The 15,148-nt window shown below is 38.7% G+C and overlaps 1 protein-coding gene across 4 annotated transcripts in view; it reads right to left on the bottom strand.

Annotated features, from left to right (window-relative positions):
* Nucleotides 1–15,148, bottom strand: part of DYNC1I1 (dynein cytoplasmic 1 intermediate chain 1) — a 325,120-nt gene that overhangs the window by 252,872 nt on the left and 57,100 nt on the right. For 3 of the 4 annotated variants that reach the window (XM_049893292.1, XM_049893295.1, XM_049893293.1), the window contains one exon: nt 7,758–7,817. The exons of the other annotated variant lie outside the window; for it this stretch is intronic. In XM_049893292.1, the coding sequence (XP_049749249.1) occupies nt 7,758–7,817 (60 nt within the window). The remainder of the gene's footprint in view (nt 1–7,757; nt 7,818–15,148) is intronic. 4 annotated transcript variants of the gene reach the window in all.

Raw genomic sequence — 15,148 nt, 5'->3', positions numbered from 1 at the left:
CATGAAGATGTCATAGATATCATCAGCTAATCCTTCAGAATATACTTACATCAAAATGGATGGTTCCTTTTCTAACCCATCAAACATATTGGGAGGTAAAGCTGCAAGATATAGCCAGCTCGATCTTAGCAGATTTTTTTTTTTAAGTGTCATAGTGCTAAAGCCTGTGCCAGAGACAGAAAAGCCAGAATTAAAATGCACTGAGGCATTTAAGAAACTTCAAATTTTACAAATTGTAAATTGAAAGACCCTCAAAAATGGTCTTCTTTGGATAGCAGTTTTAGAGTGCTCGATGACCAGAAATTATAATGCTGATGGTATATGGTTGCTGCCCCATGCAACAACCTGGTGGCAGGAGGTTAGCATGAGTAGATAAGCTGGCAGAGTTAGGACCATGGATCGTGAGTCAGTGTGTGGCACTCAGAAGCCAGGAAACCAAAAGGAGTCATTCCAATAATGGGCAGTTTCTAAAGCAGGGGAAGGGTGCTTAAAGTCAAGCAGATAAAACCAGAAACAGAAGCTCTTAAAAACAAGGAGTTATTTGGCTAGAAGCCAGAGCAGTTGATCTGCCAAGGAATGAAAGAATGTCTGGATTGGGCCCAGACTCGATTCTGGTGATTTTTATTCCTGTTTATCCATATGTGGGTATTTCACCCCCAGGATACATTAAAGGAGCTGCCAGAGATTTTTTTCCTAGTGCTGCTTCTAAAATTCCATGAGTTGATTTTCTCAAAGGTAAGCCCATCAGACAGTGAGAGTGACAATGGTGCAATTTTCTGCCTTATACATATTCTCTTGTGGGTGGGACACAGTGTCCTTGATGACTGACAAAGGAACTACTTTGGCCAACATCATTATCAGCTACCAGAAACAATTTTTTGAACAAGGCACTATGTCAGAACCTTTAAACACAGAAAAAATGAGAAGATAGGGCATATACACCAAAAGCAAATAAGAATGAAAGGTAGCAAATAATAAGAGCCAATCTGAGTGATTCACACAATAAGTGAGGCAGAAGAGTATAATTGGACAGATTACTGTGCGTTTAGGCAAATGACGAAAGTTCCACTGAAAATGGAAGGCCTGATGTTGATGAGCCTTGAAGGAGAGGTAGGACTAAGTTTAGTGGCAAGAAATGGGGAGGGTGCACTAGGCAAGTGGTCCTGCACATGCAAAGATCTAGAGACTGAATTCACATTTTATATCTGAGAGGCCAGTTTTTCAGAACAGAGGTTTTGAGTTGGGGAGCAATGAAAGATACATTTAAAGAGGTACAGTGGAGCTAGATTATTGGGGGGCTTTGAATCTTGGGCTAAAGAACTTAAAAATTTATACTGCAGGAAATGTGGCATTAATGAAAGGGGCTGGCTAAAGAACTTATAGCTTCAAGGTGACATTTAAGGCATATTCGTATAGCAACAGTGTGAAGAATGGAGTCTAAACCCTCCTACTTAACAGATGAGGAGCCAGATGCTACGTGTGAGAAGAGACCGGACCTTAGGAACTGAGTGTGGAGAAAAGGGGGAATTGAAAAAGGATCTACAAGCAGAGGGGTGAGTGGTGGGTGGGTTCAGGAAACAAAGAGAAAATCCAGGCAAAGCATCAGTTTGAAAGTGGCAGCCAGAGAAATGGTTACTAGATGTGTGATCGACAGTCTAACAAAAGTGTGGAGAGTTGGTCCAGGGTGATAAGAAAGCATCTATAGTGATGGCACTGGGAATGGAAAGAAAATGCTGTAGTTTGGAGACTGAAAAAGAACTAAGGGTAGATCTTAGTAGTTTATTTGATATGGAGGGTGAAGGAAAAGATTCATATTTAATTGGAAAAAAAAAAAGTAAGTGGTCTAATTGGAAGACATGGGGGGATCCAGAGAAAGATTTGCTTTTGAGTAAAAAATGAATACCTCAGTGGATAAGTTTGTTGTGAGGAGTTTATCAATTGGAAACTTCCAGCAATGTAAGATCAAAGCTCAGAAAAGAGGACAAAATTGAAAACATGGCCCTGGAAGCCTCCCACTGAGAGTCAAAGAGAAAATGCTGAATCAAGAAGAGAGACTAGAGAAAGAGAATAATATAGGAAGCCAAGGCCATAAAAACACATGAAATACAAAAGAGGTTCAAAAATGACAGAGGATTCATTTGTTTTCCAAACACTGTACTCTAGTGTATTCAGGTGTCAAGGTGTGGTATCTCAAGGACTGAATCCTGGATTTGGAAATGGACGCCACACAAAGGGGGTGGGGCACCACGTAGAGGAAGTGAGCTTCGCTCTCCAGCCCCCTGTCCACTTTCAATTTATCATCTTTGTTCAGGGAGGGGTGTTTTCCTCCAAGTTCTGAGAAGCAGTTTGATAGCTGACCTTTTCTGATTACCTCAAGAAGGATGAGTTTCCATTTCTCTCTGTTCACATTTAAAAAATCATTTTAGGAAGTATTCGGTTTTTTTCATTATATTTGCTTCCTACTGTGTAGAGATGCTAGTTTGGCAACTAAAATATTTTTTCCTGAACAGAAGCAAATGTCATTTCTGGCTCAGTCAACAGGTATACAGAGAGGGTTTTCCTTAAATTTCGTAACACAAGTAAAATTTTCAAAATTGAGAGATGAGAGATGAGTCAAAATAGTCATTGTTACAACAGAGTTTGAGAACATTGGTGGAGGCTCTGTTATTACTGTCATCTTTACAAGGGAAACAAAGTTCAGAATAATAAGGAAAGAAGGTACAAAAGTGTGTTTTCTCCAATATTACAATGACGTAAGTATTTTATAGGATGGCTTTTATTGTCCTGATATTTGTGAACAACCTTTTACAGAATTTGTAACATATAGCTATAAAATTATAGATTTCTTGGAGTTATTGAGTACCAAAATATAAGCATACCTGTTTATCAACTGGCCATATTCATTTCTCCGAAGTGGAATAAAAAAAGGAATATTGCTTTCCTTTAAAAATCCAGTTACTAGTGTGGAACAGAAAATATCCTATATTTGCTTACTCAAGATTCTTGAGGGTTGAGGACAAAGGCTGACATGACAGCAGCTTCTCAAGAAATGTTTCAGAACAAAATAAGTGAGTACTTCAAGAGGTGAGAAAATTCTCTCTCTTATGAGAAAATTTAGATTGATCTGTTAAAACCAATTTATTGAAATTTTTCATGAGTCAGAATTCATCCTACATTTATAGATTCTAAAATGCATTTTACCATTACCTTCAGATCATTTCATCATGGTAAATGGGTAAATTCATCAAGAGAGACATAAAAGTCCTAAATATTGATGCATCTGATAACAAAATTTCCAAATACATGAAGCAAAAGCTAATAGAATTGCAAAGAGAGATGGAAAAAACCAAAATTGTAGTTGGAGACATCAACAGCCCTCTATCAATAATGGACCGAACATGTAGACAGAAAGTCGGTAAAGAATACAGAAGATTTGAACAACACAATCAACCAACTTCACCTAATGGACATTTACAGAATACTCCACCACCAACAGAAAGCACATTCCTTTTAAGGGCACGTAGGACATTTGCCAAGGCAGGCCATGCTCTTGATCATACAATGCTGTTACTGTTAGGTGCTGTTGAGTCGATTTTGACGTGTAGCTACCCCATGCAACAGAGGAGAACTGCTCCACAGGGTTCTCTAGACTGTCATCTTTACAGGAGCAGATCACCAGGTTTTTCTCCTATGGAGCCACTGACTGGGATTGAACCACCAATCTTTGAGTAAGCAGCTGAGCATTTAACCGTTGCAACACCAGTGCTCCTTCGATCATAAATTTAAAAGAATACAACTAATATAAAGGATGTTTTCTGACACAATAGAATTAAATGAGAAACCAATATTAGAAAGATGTCTAAAAAATTCCCATGTATTTAGAAACTAAATAATACACTTCTAAATAACTCATGGGTTAAAGAAGAAATCAAAGGCAAATCGGAAGTATTTTGAACTGAATGAAATGAAAAAAAAAAAAAATCAACAATTTCAAGATGCCACTAAGCAGTACTTAAGGGGAAATTTGTCACTAAACACCTATACTAGAAATAAAGAAAGGTATCAAATCAAGGACCTCTGCTTCCACTTTAAGAAACTAGAAAAAGAAAAACAATTTAAACACAAAATAGGCAGGGGAAAAAAAAGGCAATAATAAACAACAGAGTAGAAATCAATGAAATAGAAAATTAATGAAACCAAAAGCTGGTTCTTTGAGAAGATCGATAAAATGAATGAATGTTTAGTCAGACTAATCAGGAGAAAAAGAGAGAAGACAAAATTAGCAACACCGAGAAGGAGGCAGATGACATATCTACAGATTCTGCAGATATTAGAAGGATAATACAGTTATATTATACATAATTTCAGGCCAATAAGCTCACCAATGGAGATGAAATGGACATATTACTTGAAAGACACCAACTAATAAAGTTTACTTAAGAAGCTATAGATAACCTCGCTAAACCAAAAAACCCAAACCCACTACCATCGAGCTGATTCTAACTCATAGCAACCCTATCGGACACAGAACTGCTCCACAGGGTTTCCAAGGTGTGTGGATTCAAACTGCTGACCTTTTGGTTAGCAGCCGAGCTCTTAACCACTGTGCCATCAGAGCTCTGATAAACTCACTAGCTGCAAATACATTACAGTTGTTAAATCTGTGGTTTGAAACCTTCCCCCAAATAAAATTCTAGGCCCTAATGTTTTCATAGGTGAATTCTATCCTACCAAGCCTGTAAGAACTCATTGAAATTGAAGTTATGTCATGAGAAGCATTATCTCCATAAAAAAAACAAATTTATAAATTAGAATTTTCATTGGAAGATACTATCGAGAGAATAAGGTGGAAAAACACCGACTGGAAAAAATATTTGCAAATTATATGTTAGATAAAGGGTTGTATCCAGAATATATAAAATACTCTCAAAACTCAATAATGAGAAAATAATCCAATTCAAAAACAAAAAGACAAAAGATTGAAGTAGACATTTCACCAGATAAGATATTCAGAGGGAAAATAAGCACATGAAGAGATACTCAATATCATTAGGCATTAGGGAAGTGCAAAATAAAATCACAATGAGATACCACTGCGTTCTTTTGTAAGGTCTAAAACAAAATAAAACAAAACGTCCAAGTATTGTCAAGAATGTGAAGGAATTAAAACGCTCATACATTACTGATGGGAATGTATAAGGATAAATCCACTCTGAAAACAGTTTGACAGTGTGTTAAAAAGTTAAATATGCATCTACCAAACGATTTATCCATGATAATTGTACATATTTACCCAAGCAAAAGGAAAGCATGTCCACAAAAAGACTTGTACACTAATGTTCATAACGGTGTCATGTGTAATAGCCAAAACAACCCAAATGCATATCAAGTGACTAGATACACAAAATGTGGTATATCAGTACAATGGAATACTATTCCTCAATAAAAAGAATGAATTCTTGATACATACCTAACATGAATGAGTCTCAAAATCAGGCAAAAGAGTACAAACTGTATGATTTCATTTATATCATATTCTAGGAAAAGCAAACTAACACACAGTGACGGAAAACAGATCAGGTATTTTGGGGGATGGAGGAAGATAGGGAGAGGCAGGAGCGAAAGTTCCAAAGAGGCGAGAGGAAACTTTTGAGGATGATGGAGATATTCGTTATTTTTATTGTAGTAATGATGTCATGGTGTGTACCTATGACAAAACTTATCAAATTGTGCGCTTTAAATACGTACAGTCTATCCTATGTCAATTATACTTCAATTACGCCATTTAAAAACATGAAGTGACACAGCCAGCTGTGGCCTGTGATAAATCCCATGCCAAGACTCAAGAAAAGGAAATAACTCTCTCTGGAAAAATCTTGTTGTTGCCTGAGATAGAGTTCATAAAATTACATATGAAAAAAGGAAATTTTCATTAAAGCAATATTAGAAATTGTAACATGGCTAAAATGATCTCCCTTCTCAAGTATTTTCTATATGCTCCTTTGAAACTCTCTAAGATAAGCTACTCTCATTGAGCAGTCTCGTGTCTTGTTGCCCCTCTCTGACTCAGTGGGTCTACTCTGCAGTAAAATGTGGCAGGGGTGGCAGGAGCCACAAATATGGCATCTCCTTAGAAGAGTCACAAGTTTTAATCTGCGTAGTCAACAGTGAATATTTGCTTGGAAAACAGATATAAATGGGAAAATTCTCAACTGTTCCACATCAGCAAGAAGATGCCACAATCCATCTAAAAATATGTTAATTGAAGTGGATAGGGTAGACTGCCAGTTCCCTCTTCCCTTTTTTTTTTTTCTAAATGCAATGCAGTAAGAATTGCACTCCAAAATTCCCTTTACTATAAACTCATTGCTTATCTGCTTGATTGAGCCATGCTCCTTGGTTATTTAAATAATACGAATTGAAATGTGGTAATACACATGAACTAAATTATCATATAGCCAAGAATTTAGCGAAGTGAGAAAAAAAACAGCACATCAGTTACTTGAAGTGTTGCATTATTTCCTTGGTTTAGCATTGCTGTTAGTTTGCCAATAACCTTTCTTTATACAAAGGGATGGGGCAGATGGCATTCGACCTAACAAGCGGATAATTCTTCAACCTCCTTCTACACCTATAATAGGCACTGACATTGATAGAAACCCAGAGATACATGCCTGGGAACTCTCAGGAATTCCAAAATAAATAAATAAAAACTCACTTTGGGATTCATTGGTGTATATTTAGGATGAAAAAAATAATGGTTTAAAAATTACTACAATAAAATTTGCAATTTATATAATGAGGTATCCAGTGGTGTGCTGATAAATGTTTAATAACCAATTGAAGGTGAAGTGGGGCAGCAAGCTCTGCTTTGAAGTGCTTGCCAATTCCCACCATGGCTGTTTGCAAGCTACCAATATAAAGTCACTGAATGCAGAGTTGAGAACAGATGTGAACAATTAGCTTTCCTGAGTTTGAGGGTGAGCTGGTATGAGCACCCACTGGAAATATCCCAGGTATGAATATAGCTTACTCCAATTCTGTAAGAGAAATAAACTAAGTTTCTAAGGTATGCCTGTGTGTTTTATTCTCTGTAGATGCATTTTCAATTTTGAAGCTTTTTTTTTTTTTTTTTTAAATCTACAACCATAATTTTCCGTCTGAAAAATAGTCTTTAGCATGTAGGAGGCATTACCCAACATCAAATATTTAAGATTTCTTAGGATGGAGGAATTAAACAAATTTGCTTTTAAAACAGGAAACTTTATCTGTTCAAACTAAATGTTTACTGTGAGTCCCTGAGGGAGTGAAAAGGAAAGGAAACAAACAGGATATGACAGTTTAATATTGATCTAAGACGAAAATTAACCTAAGGCAGCTCGTTAGCAAAAAGGCAGAATGATTAGGATAAAGTCAAAAGCATCTCCCACGATAGAACTTGTGTACCACCCCATCTTTACACAGAGATGTTAGTTTGTGTTTGTACTATTTTTGGGGAGCAGGGAAAGTCGTGTTTTGCAACAATAGGAATTAATAAGGAGAGGGGAGATCAAAGTCACCTTTTTGTGGGGTTTTCCACAAAGAGAGACTTTTTTCAAAGCTAAACACTATAAGGAAAACTAACAGAAGAAAATAAAATTATCAAACTGCAAGTTCAACAAAAGGGGAAAAGCAATGAGAGTAACAATAGCTCCAGCATTTCAACACAACTGTAGCAAAAAAATAATAAAAGGAGTAACAAAAGAGCAGACATATACCCAAGTTCTGAGTCTGACTGCAGCTGCAGCACTGAGGGGTCTGTGTCCCACTGCAGGGTCCTAATGGTGCAGCACAAAGGAAAAAGAACACAGAGAATTAACAAAAGGGGAGGGGAACTAAACAAACCAAACCGTGTCATTCAAGGCAATGCCATATACAATACATACACAGAACATCTCCCCATGTCGTCACCCTCTCCACCCTCTGGTGCAAGGAAGATCCAGTTAATATCAGATGACAACAGAACGCAGGGAGCCATCTTTTCCTTTGAATATCTGTTTGCTATTGGAAGCTATGGCTAGTTTCATGGAAGAAGGCCCAAAGCCACACATTTAAACTCAATACACTTCCCCACCATTTTTTGTTTGTTTTGTACTGAAGCCTGGTTTGAGCATGTGAACCGCTGCATGTATCTGAAACCCCAGAGCCTGCCCACATCTGGCAGCACAAGATTCCCCCATGAGGTCAAGGGAGCCATACACAAGGGACAGGGCAGGACCTTCTGGGGAAGTTGGGTCAGATGGAGCATGACTGCAGAGCCTGGTGAATAACTGTGGCTTCCTGGGGTCTGTCACTGCAAATATAATGCATCAGATTTTGAGACTCATGGGCATTTTCATACACAGCTATGTGCCGCCATAACATTCCTTCTGGCACCGTCTGACTGCATATACATCCGTGGTCTCATTAAGGTTATAATAGTTCAGAAATCCCAATTGGAGAAGGGGACATAGTGGATGCAACAGCTTCGCGTACACAACACATTAAAGAAACACTTCCGGATACACTAAAACATCTTTAACATAACACGGTAATAATAATAATAATAATAATGTTTTGCTGTGCATCACAAAGTAGCCCCTGTTTGTTATTACAACCATTGTAAGTACTTCAAATTTTTAATATAATCAGCTTTTCAGGGGCACAGAACGTCCCGTGAACGTTAAGCGGCACGACTGCAGCAGCATACCTACGGAAAATAGTGCCTATTGCAATTACTATTAAATTGCTGAATAATCTCTCACAGCTGGCAATGGAATTGTGACAGCCAACAGGAACTGCTCACCCACCCTCCATGCCACAAGTAGCACCCAGGGCACATGCCCTACCCCCCTTAGCTTAGATATGCTTCTGCATGGCTGTATATATATTCCACCAAGATGGTCAGCAACAGTATCATCTGCCTCTAAGATGCCAAGGATTAATTACGTCTTATATCTTTTAAATATTTCACAAGAGGTAGCACGATGTCTCAATAACTACCAAGACATTCAATTTCCCTTGTTTTTAGATATCCTTCAAGGAAATAAATAACTCTTCTATAAAGAGAAGGCACACGAAGACCTTTCTCAGCCAGGTCCTTTATATTGCCCGCCCGTAATTAGTTACGGGTGAACCAGGCATGAGGTTATCTGGTAAACAGCAGATTATCCTGATGAACAGCACAGGCTTTGGAGTCGAGCATCTGAGATTCAAATCTTGCCTGTGCAGTTTACCAGCTGTGTGACATCGAGCATATGGTTTAAGCTCTTGACCCAAGTTCCTTTTTGCTTACTCTAAGTATGGCCCGTAGACCAGCAGCATCAGCATCTCTGGGGAGCTTGCTGGAAATGCAGGAGGTCAGATCCACCCGGACTTGCTGACTCCATGCTACAGCTTAAAAAGGTCCTCAGGTAATTCATAGGCCCGTTAAACCTTGAGAAGCCCTTCTCAGTTCCTTTTTCTATAAAGAGTTGCCATGGCTTATAAGACAATTTATGATCTGGCTGCAGCTAGCTTCAAACTTCTGTCTAACCACTCTACCCCTCCCTCATTTTATGCCAGCCTCCTGTGCTTGATGCTTTCCCCCCAAATAGCTGCGCAGCTCATTCTATGCTTCACACGTCTTGCTCAAATGTCACTTCCTTAGGGAAGTTTCCTTCTTTCATCAGCCCCCTATGTGAAGTAGCACTTCCTTGTCACTCTTTAAGACCTTCCTTTACACTTTATTTTCTCTGTAGCACTTATCTTTACCTGAGATTTTATTATACATCCATATATTTATTATTGTTTATTGTTTGACTGACTTAAGCATCATAATGGCAGGGGCTGCTACATCCCTACATATAGAAAGATCCTTGAACTGTGCCTGGCACACACGCTTTGTAATATAATACATGTTGAATTAATGAATGAATGATCTCTCTTGGGTTTTCTACAGGGATTAAACGCAACTGTACCTCTAACACACAAAGTGACCTTTTAATGATCAGTAGTTGCCCTTACTACTACAACAACCAGTCTATATCTACTTACATTTCTTCGAGTCGATGCCCTACCTATGTGAAAAATTTCATGTAAGCTCTTCTGGCAGAGGACTCAGAATGCAGCTTCCTGATTGGCTCTAACTGTGCACTTGTCTTCTTACCTGAACACTCTGAAAAATGATAACTGAAGTCTCTTGAGAACACTAATATGCCACTGTTTCTTAGACAAGTGCTTCTCAAACTTTCACGCACATACACATACCTGGGAATATTGTTAAAATGCAGATGCTGAGTTTTTAGGTCTGGGGTGCATTTCTAACAAGCTCCGGGGGATGCAGATGCTGTAGTCTGTGGACCACATTTGAGTAGTAAGGCCTTGCCTTAGATCAGTGGTTCTCAAACTTTAATGTCCATCAGAATGATCTGGAGGCCTTATTAAAACACATAATGCTGGTCTCCAACACCAGAAATTCTGATTCCATAGTTTTGGATTGGGACCTAAGAATTTTTATTTCTCACAAGTTCTCAGGTGATGCTTTCACGAATGATCATGGGGCCACCCTCAGAGAATGAGTGAACTAGGCTATTGCTTTCATTTGTCAGCATACAGAAAGCATCACTAATGCTCAAATATATCAGTATCTAAACCTCCGATCTTCTGAAGCCTGACCTGAGGTCCAGGCCACCCCTAGACCAGGGTGGGACTCTGGCTTTGGTAATTTTTAAAGCTGTCCAGGTGATTCTCATGTGCAGACAGACAGAGGTGAGAACCAGTTCTGGACTCACTCTGTCCTCAAGGAAAGCAGGTCTTCCATCCCTTCCTGGACATTGATTCCTTCACCTCATTTCAAATGGTGGAAGTAAGGAAATCAGTTAAAGAGACTCATACATTAGTGTTCACATATCTCTGTAGATCAGACCTTTCATCTTTAAAGACCCTTCTCCTACAGACGGGCAGCTTCTGGCTCTTGCTGACTGTGAGAAGTGTTCACTTGTAAGGGGTGGGATCAAATATTTTCCCCTCAATTTGCTTTGAGGATTCTCATGAGATGGCCTTTATTGACCTTTCCACTTCTCTCTGAAGTAGGTGAAGAATGTGGCTCTCAGGTGTGCTGTTATTTATCCAACAGCTCACCTAAGCTCAATGCACCCTTAGGAAATAAAAATGGTGATTGTGTCACAATCCTTCTCACAGCAAGACCACAGGTTAGCAGTCTGGGGTTTGCATTAGCTCAGCCAGGACAACAAAAGTAGTGTATGTAACTAACCCCACAACAAACCTGCCTCCCGGTCGCACTTACATTATTCAGTAAAAGAAAATTGCAGTTGTTGTCACTGACAAGCCTGGGGTAAGGAGTAAAGCCAAGGATGCTTTCAAGTGCGTTAGTTTTGTTATTGTCTTTTCGTTTTTCCCGTTATTATCTATGGAATAACTGAACTTGCACAATATGTACTTTTTTTTTTTTTTTAAAAAGAACATAAAGCCAATACATTAAATGGCAAAGGTTATTTGCGTCTTCAAGGATGACCTAGGGGTATGCAGTAAACATTCACTGAATTCCTTCTGTGCAAACTTGTGTAAGAGCTTTCCTGCTGATGTAATACCCTAGAGAGGACCACATCTGGGACTAGAGGCAGGAGGCCTGTGCTCTGGGCTCACGTTGACTGTGTGTCATTGAGCAAGTCTACTTTTGTCCCCAGCAAATAGGAGTGCAGGCCTAGAGCCCCACTAAGGTTCTTTTTTGCCTGGTATTTTAAAACATGATTATTAAATTACCTTTAAGCTTTCTCTCCTTTGGAACAATTTCCTTTAATCGAGGAAACATAGTTTTCACTTTCTAGCCATTTCACCATCAAATTAGTGTATCATTGAAAGTAAAATGATGGTTTCCCCACAACTTCTCCGGCAGTTTGAAATCTTGCCAGGTAGTTTATTTATAAAATGAAGAAATGAAATTTTATGCTAGTAAACTTAGTAAGTAAATGTATGTGAACATAATCTACAATCACAAATTATTTTCATATAGAAATCATCCGTTTTTAACAGTAACTAGTCAGTCTTCCTTATTCATTGCCCAGCTTTTGCATGCATATGAGGCGACAGAAAACATCATATATTAATTAGGTCAGGAACACCTTACCCCTCAAAGTAACATCTTTGCTTTTTAACACTAAAGAGGTCTTTTACAGCAAATTTACCCAACTGTTAGTTATCTAGTACTGCTATAACAGAAATACCACAAGCGGATGGCTTTAACAAAGAGAAATTTATTTTCTCACAGTCTAGTAGGTTACAAGTCCAAATTCGGGGTATCAGTTCCAGGGCAAGGCTTTCTCTCTGTCAGCTCTGGAGGAAGGTCCTTGTCCTCAACGTTCCCCTGGTCGAGGAACTTCTCAGGTGCAGGGACCCCGGGTCCAAAGGACACGCTCTGCTCCTGGTGCTGCTTTCTTGGTGGTATGAGGTGTCCCACTCTCTGCTTGCTTTCTTCCTTTTACCTTTTGAGAGATAAAAGGTAGTGCAGGCCACATTACAGGGAAACTACCTTTACACTGGATCAGGGAGGTGACCTGAGTAAGGGTTGTGTTAGGATCCCATCCGAATACTCTTTAGCATAAAATTACAATCACAAAATAGAGGACAACCACACAACACTGGGAATCATGGCCTAACCAAGTTGACACATATTTTTGCAGGGACACAGTTCAACCCATGACACCAACGTAATGCATCTTTTGATTTCTTGACTGCTGCTTTCACGCCCTTGATTGTGGATCCAAGTAAAGTGAGATCCTTGACAGCTTCAATTTTTCCTCCATTTATCATGATGTTGCTTATTAGTCCAGTTGTGAGGATTTTTGTTTTCTTCATGTTGAGGTGTAATCCATATTGAAGGCTGTGGTCTTTGATCTTCATCAGTAAGTGCTTCAAGTCCTCTTCACCTTCAGCAAGCAAGGTCGCATCATCTGCATACTGCAGGTTGTTCATGAGTCTTCCTTCAATCTTGAAACTGTGTTCTTCTTCATACGGTCCAGTTTATCAGATTATTTGCTCAGCATACAGATTGAATAAGTGCGGTGAAAGGACACAACCCTGATGCACACCTTTCCTGATTTTAAACCACTCAGTATCCCCTTGTTTTGTTTGAATGACTGCCTCTTGGTCTGTGCACAGGTTCCTCACGAGCACAATTAAGTGTTCTGGAATTCCCATTCTTCATAATGTTATCCATAATTTGTTACGATCCACACAGTCGAATGCCTTTGCATAGTCAATAAAACACAGGTAAACATCTTCCTGGTATTCTCTCCTTTCAGCCAAGATCCATCTGACATCAGCGATGATATCCCTTGTTTCACATTCTCATCTGAATCTGGCTTGAATTTCTGCCATTCACTGTAGATATACTGCTGCAACCACTTTTGAATGATCTTCAGCAAAATTTTACATGCATGATATTAATGATATTGTTTGATAATTTCTGCATTCTGTTGGATCACCTTTCTTTGGAATGGGTACAAATATAGATCTCTTACAGTCTGTTGGCCAGATAGTTGCCTTCCAAATTTCTTGGCATAGATGAGTGACAACCTCCAGTACTGCATCTGTTTGCTGAAACATCTAAATTGGTATTCCGTCAATTCCTGGAGCCTTGTTAATCGTCAATGCCTTCAATGCAGCTCGGACTTCTTCTTTTAATACCATCAGTTCTTGATCATAAGCTACCTCCTGAAATGGTTAAACATTGACCAATTCTTTTTGGTATAGTGAATTTGTGTATTCCTTCCATCTTCTTTTGATGCTTCCTATGTCATTTAATAGATCAGCTGCTAACCTAAAGTTGGCAGTTCAAATCCACCAGCTGCTCCTTGCAAACCCTATGGGGCAATTCTACTCTGTCTTACAGCATTGCTATGAGTTGGAATATACTCGATAGCAATGGGTTTGTTTTTTTTTTCTTAAGAATTCTTTAATATTGCAACTCAAGGGTCGAATTTTTTTTTAAGTTCTTTCAGCTTGAGAAATACCGAGCGCGTTCTTCCCTTCTGGTTTCCTAACTCCAAGTCTTTGCATATTTCATTATAATGCTTTACTTTGTCTTCTCAAGCTGCCCTTTGACGTCTTCTGTTCAGTTCTCTCACTTCATCATTACTTCTTTTCACTTTAGCTATTCTATGTTCAAGAGCAAGCTTCAGAGTCTCTTCTGACATCAGTTTTGGTCTTTTCTTTCTTTCCTGTCTTTTCAAAGACCTCTTGCTTTCTTCATGTATGATGTCCTTGATGTCATTCCACAATATACCTGGTCTTTGGATGTTAGTGTTCAATGTGTCAAAGTTATTCTTGAGATGGTCTCTAAATTTAAGTGGGATACACGCAAGGTCGTACTGTGGCTCTTGTGAACTTGTTCACTTTAACTTGCATATGAGCAATTGATGGTCTATTCTACAGTTGGCCCCTGGCCTTGTTGTGACTAATGATATATATTGAGCTTTTCCATCATCTTTTTCCACAGATATGGTTGATTTGATTCCTATGTGTTCCACCTGGTGAGGTCCACAGGTATAGTTGCTGCTTAAGTTGTTGCAAAAAGGTATTCGCAATGAATGAGTCGTTTGACTTGCAAAATTCTATCATTCGATTTCCAGCATTGTTTCTATCACCAAGACCATATTTTCCAGCCACTGTTCCCTCTTCTTTGTTTCTAACTTTTGCATTCCAATCACCAATAATTATCAATGCATCTTGATTGCATGTTTGATCGATTTCAGACTGCAAAAGTTGGCAAAAATCTTCAGTTTCTTCATCTTTGGCCTTAGTGGTTGGTGTGTAAATTTGAGTAATAATTGTATTAACCGGTCTTCCTTGTAGGTGTATGGATATTATCCTATCACTGACAGCACTGTACTTCAGGATAGATCTTGAAAGGTTCTTTTTGATGATGAATGCAACACCATTCCTCTTCAGTTTATCATTCCCAGCCTAGTATACCATATGATTATCTGATTCAAAATGGCCAATACCAGTCCATTTCAGTTCATTGGCTTGGATATCGATGTTTATGGGTTCCATCTCATTTTTGACGATTTCCGATTTTCCTAGATTCATACTTTGTACATTCCATATTCCTGTTATTAATGGATGTTTG

Source organism: Elephas maximus, chromosome 8, assembly GCF_024166365.1.
Source record: "Elephas maximus indicus isolate mEleMax1 chromosome 8, mEleMax1 primary haplotype, whole genome shotgun sequence".
NCBI lineage: Eukaryota > Metazoa > Chordata > Mammalia > Proboscidea > Elephantidae > Elephas > Elephas maximus.
The sequence above is the reverse complement of the archived record's forward strand: the minus strand, read 5'-3'. Positions and strand labels throughout refer to the sequence as shown.